Source organism: Buceros rhinoceros, unplaced genomic scaffold, assembly GCF_000710305.1.
Source record: "Buceros rhinoceros silvestris isolate BGI_N320 unplaced genomic scaffold, ASM71030v1 scaffold21028, whole genome shotgun sequence".
Taxonomy (NCBI): Eukaryota; Metazoa; Chordata; class Aves; order Bucerotiformes; family Bucerotidae; genus Buceros; species Buceros rhinoceros.
In genome coordinates, this window is record NW_010426602.1 from 4,542 (window position 1) to 8,109 (window position 3,568).

At 58.0% G+C, this 3,568-nt stretch overlaps 1 protein-coding gene across 1 annotated transcript in view; it reads right to left on the reverse strand.

The window, feature by feature from the left end:
* Positions 1–182, reverse strand: part of LOC104498231 (P-selectin-like) — a gene marked incomplete at its 3' end in the record, with an annotated part of 4,601 nt that extends 4,419 nt beyond the window's left edge. The window contains exon 1 of the mRNA XM_010141586.1: positions 3–182. Within this exon, the coding sequence (XP_010139888.1) occupies positions 3–182 (180 nt within the window). The remainder of the gene's footprint in view (positions 1–2) is intronic.
* Positions 183–3,568: the final 3,386 nt, after the last annotated feature.

Consider the following 3,568-nt stretch of genomic DNA (forward strand, 5'->3'; position numbering starts at 1 on the left):
ATCCAGTAGTAGCGGCTGTGGAGTGGCAGGGTCTTGTTGAGGTACTCAATCTCCTGCTTGTTCTGGATCGCCACCAGGTCGGTGAAGAAGGTCTGGCAGTAGTTCCTGGCCTGCTCCCACGTGTAGTCTCCTTGGTCACTGTAGTGGTACGTCCAGGCACTCACCTCCACCCGTGTCACCATGCCTGTGAGAGAGGATGAGGCTCTGGATCGATGCAGGAAGAACAGGAGACAGGCTGAGGATGGGTTCCCTCGGGACATGAGTGTGGGCTGGGACTGGCATCAGAGCTAAGAGATACCAACATCCAGCTGGGTGAGGAGACAGCATGAAGGGACAAGTGGGGGTGAGAATGGGGCTCTGAAGGTACATGGAGACCTGGGTGGATCAGGCCTGGCAGAAGGAGCTGAGGTGGGACAGAGGGGGACGGCGCAGGGATGAGGATGGTGGGGGAAAACAGGGTGAAGGCTGAGACACAGGGCAGCATGGGAGGGGGCGGGCAGAGCACGTGTGGCAGAAGAGCCCCAAGTGGTGATGCCAACCCGTCCTCCAGCACAAGGGGTGAAAGCCCAGCCTCACTCCCCTGCCCGCGAAGGTTTCCCAAAGGGGAAAACTCAATATCCACATCGTTCCTTAAACGTGGTACATGAGCGCAGAATTGTACCCCTTTGGTTTTCTTTCTTTATGCTTCTACGCGAGAGTCAGCTTGGAGCAGGGCAGAGCCTGACCCCCAAGAACATTTGGATCCCAAGCTGCTCATATGAGCCAGAGATGGTCCGAGTCGTCTTGTAAAATTCAGTATTGCAAAACAACATCTTGCAAAAGTCGGGTTCACCTCCCGGTTATGCCCACCAGGCAGGGCAAGGCCAGACATCAACAGGAACCACACCCAGAAGCGAAGGGCACTTTGGTGAAACCCTGCTCTTATTTACCGCATTTCACACCACAACTTGATGCAATCAAAGAGGATTAGCCACAAAAAAAAAAAACCAACAAACCCAAAAACAACAAAAAAACCCTTTCTCCCTCCTTCCCAGAAGCAGGAATCTTTACCACTGATGCAATCAAAGAGGATTAGCCACAAAAAAAAAAAAAAAACAACAAACCCAAAACCGACAAAAAACCCCTTTCTCCCTCCTTCCCAGAAGCAGGTATCTTTACCACTGCAGAAAATTATATGGGCATCCTATCTCCACCTGTGCACAAAGTCAGATGGGGATCAAAGTTTGCTCCAAACAACCAGCCTGGGGTACCCTGCGTCTCGGGGGAGCATACCACACTGGTCATGCAGGAGAAGGTCTGGATATTGCAGGTTAGATGCAAATCTAGGGCTTCCCAAGTCTAATTGGGGCTTGGTTTGGTCAATAATCACACATTTTGCTAAGCAAAATTTCCATAATTTGTCTGTTTTCCCTTGTGAAAGGGCAAACTATCCACTTTATTCAACAAAACTGAAGCTGAGGAAAATGCGCCCTTCAACAACAGCCCTCCTTTTCATCCCTTGGGACTTCGGGCTACAGGAGAGAAGCTCAGGGTATCTCCTAGGAGCCTGCCCCACCCTCAACTCCCACCACCCACCTCCTGGCCCTCACTGCCTCCCCAGCACGACTCAGGGCAGCCACCCTGCTACCCTCACACCCCCTCTCCCCAAACCAAGGACCAAGACAGCCCATGTGCTACACGCCCATCTTCCACATGCTCGCCTGCTGCTTTCCACCAGTAACACCCTCACTGTAGCACAGCTCATCCCCCCACCCCTTCCCTCTCCTCAGCCTCATGTTACCTCTCCCTGCCCCTTCTGCAGCTGAACCCCAGGTGGGTGCTGTTTGCTTGCGTTTTGACCCCTGGCAGCCCCCGATGCTCCCGCCCAGGATGGTGCTCAGCACCCATCACACTCGGGGTGCCTTTGCATTTTTGATTTCCCCTCAGAGCTAAGCCTCAGCCTCCTTCTGACGTATCTGCATTTGCCTCTGTTCCTTAGCTCAGTCACCAGAGGTCTTTTGGAAAATAACCCAGCTGATGGAGGATCTCTAGGGATAGAGCAGGCACCGACATGTTTTCCTCTGTGCAAAACCAACGTGTGAAGAAAATATCCTATAGGCAGCAAACTCAAATTACTTTCTATCTGATTTCTTCTCCTGATCTTGGTTAGCAGCTTTAACTCGGCGTGCTGCCCCTAACCCTCACACCTGTGGGTGCTGTGGCTATGTTCCATGCCCAGCTCCACAGCGAGGGCACCGACGTAGGCAGGGGGTAGAGCTGCAGCTGCCGCCGCTTTTCTCCATTTCACGGTACAATGTACCAGCTGCGGTGCTGCATTTGGAGACCTGGATACCCTGCAGGGACCTGTGCATGGCCTGGCCCTTCCTGGGGGAGCACAGTCCTGTGAGGGGTCTGGCTGGAGGCAGATGCCAGACCCCCCTCCCAGCCCAGACGGATCTAGCCCTGGGGCTGGCAGCCGTGGGGATGACTGATGAGCCCCCAGAGTCACATTGCTGCCCTTCCCCAGTTCCCTGGACCTGCAGGCTCCTCGTCATCAGGGTCACACTGGGCCGACCAAGCAGGCAGCCGGCAGCTTACCCCAAGCGATGGCAGCGATGCCCAGGTAGCAGATGCTGTGAGAGCCCAGACCCCACGTCCTCTCGGCCGGCAGCAGTCCCGCAGCAGTGCCCTGTGTGTCAGGGAGGAAGGTGTGAACATCCATGTCCCACAGGCGCCCATGCACCCTGCCGTGCACCAATGCCGCTGCCAGGCGGTCCTGGTAGACACGAGGGCACCCTGCTCGTGCCAGCTTGCACGCAGACACGTGTGATGCCACCGGCCAGGTACGGCTCTGCCGCAGGTACAAGGGCCCCTGCAGGGAGGCACTTTGGGGAGGCTGTGCCCACAGCGTAGCTGGGCGGGGGGGATGCCATGCCAGCAGCGCAGGTCACTCCTGGGGAGCCCCTAAATCCAGGGCATGCCCCATGCCCCCCACTCCACCCCTCCCCAACCACCCAGGGCTGGCACCTGTCTCGGCAGTGGCCGTGCCCGGTGTGCCTGGCGTGGCCTCGCTGCCCGGGGCAAGGTCTCTCTGGAACACGCTGGGTCTCGGCAGCAGCACTGGTTCCTGGCAGTTCCCCGCAGCCCTGCCCTCCCCTAACGCCCTTTTCCAGGCAGATCTCAACTCATCCCCAAGGAAAGGAGCAGGACCTACCATGTCGGTGCCGCGGATGCACCTTGCCCAGCTGCTGGCCGCACCAGGCGCGTCTCGCCCGTGGCAGGTGCCCTGCCCTCCCCTAACGCCCTTTTCCAGGCAGATCTCAACTCATCCCCAAGGAAAGGAGCAGGACCTACCATGTCGGTGCCGCGGATGCACCTTGCCCAGCTGCTGGCAGCACCAGGCGCGTCTGGCCCGTGGCAGGCAGCGGAGCTCACACTTCCTCCGAGCGAGCGCACAGACCATCGCTCCCTTCCCCTGGCCTCTTCCCCTCCCACCCCAGCCCCACTGTCAGCCCGCATCCTGCCCCGTACCACTGCCTCCCCCCAGAGACATCGCTCCCAGCCTGGGGCTGGGGGGAGCGGTTGGGGC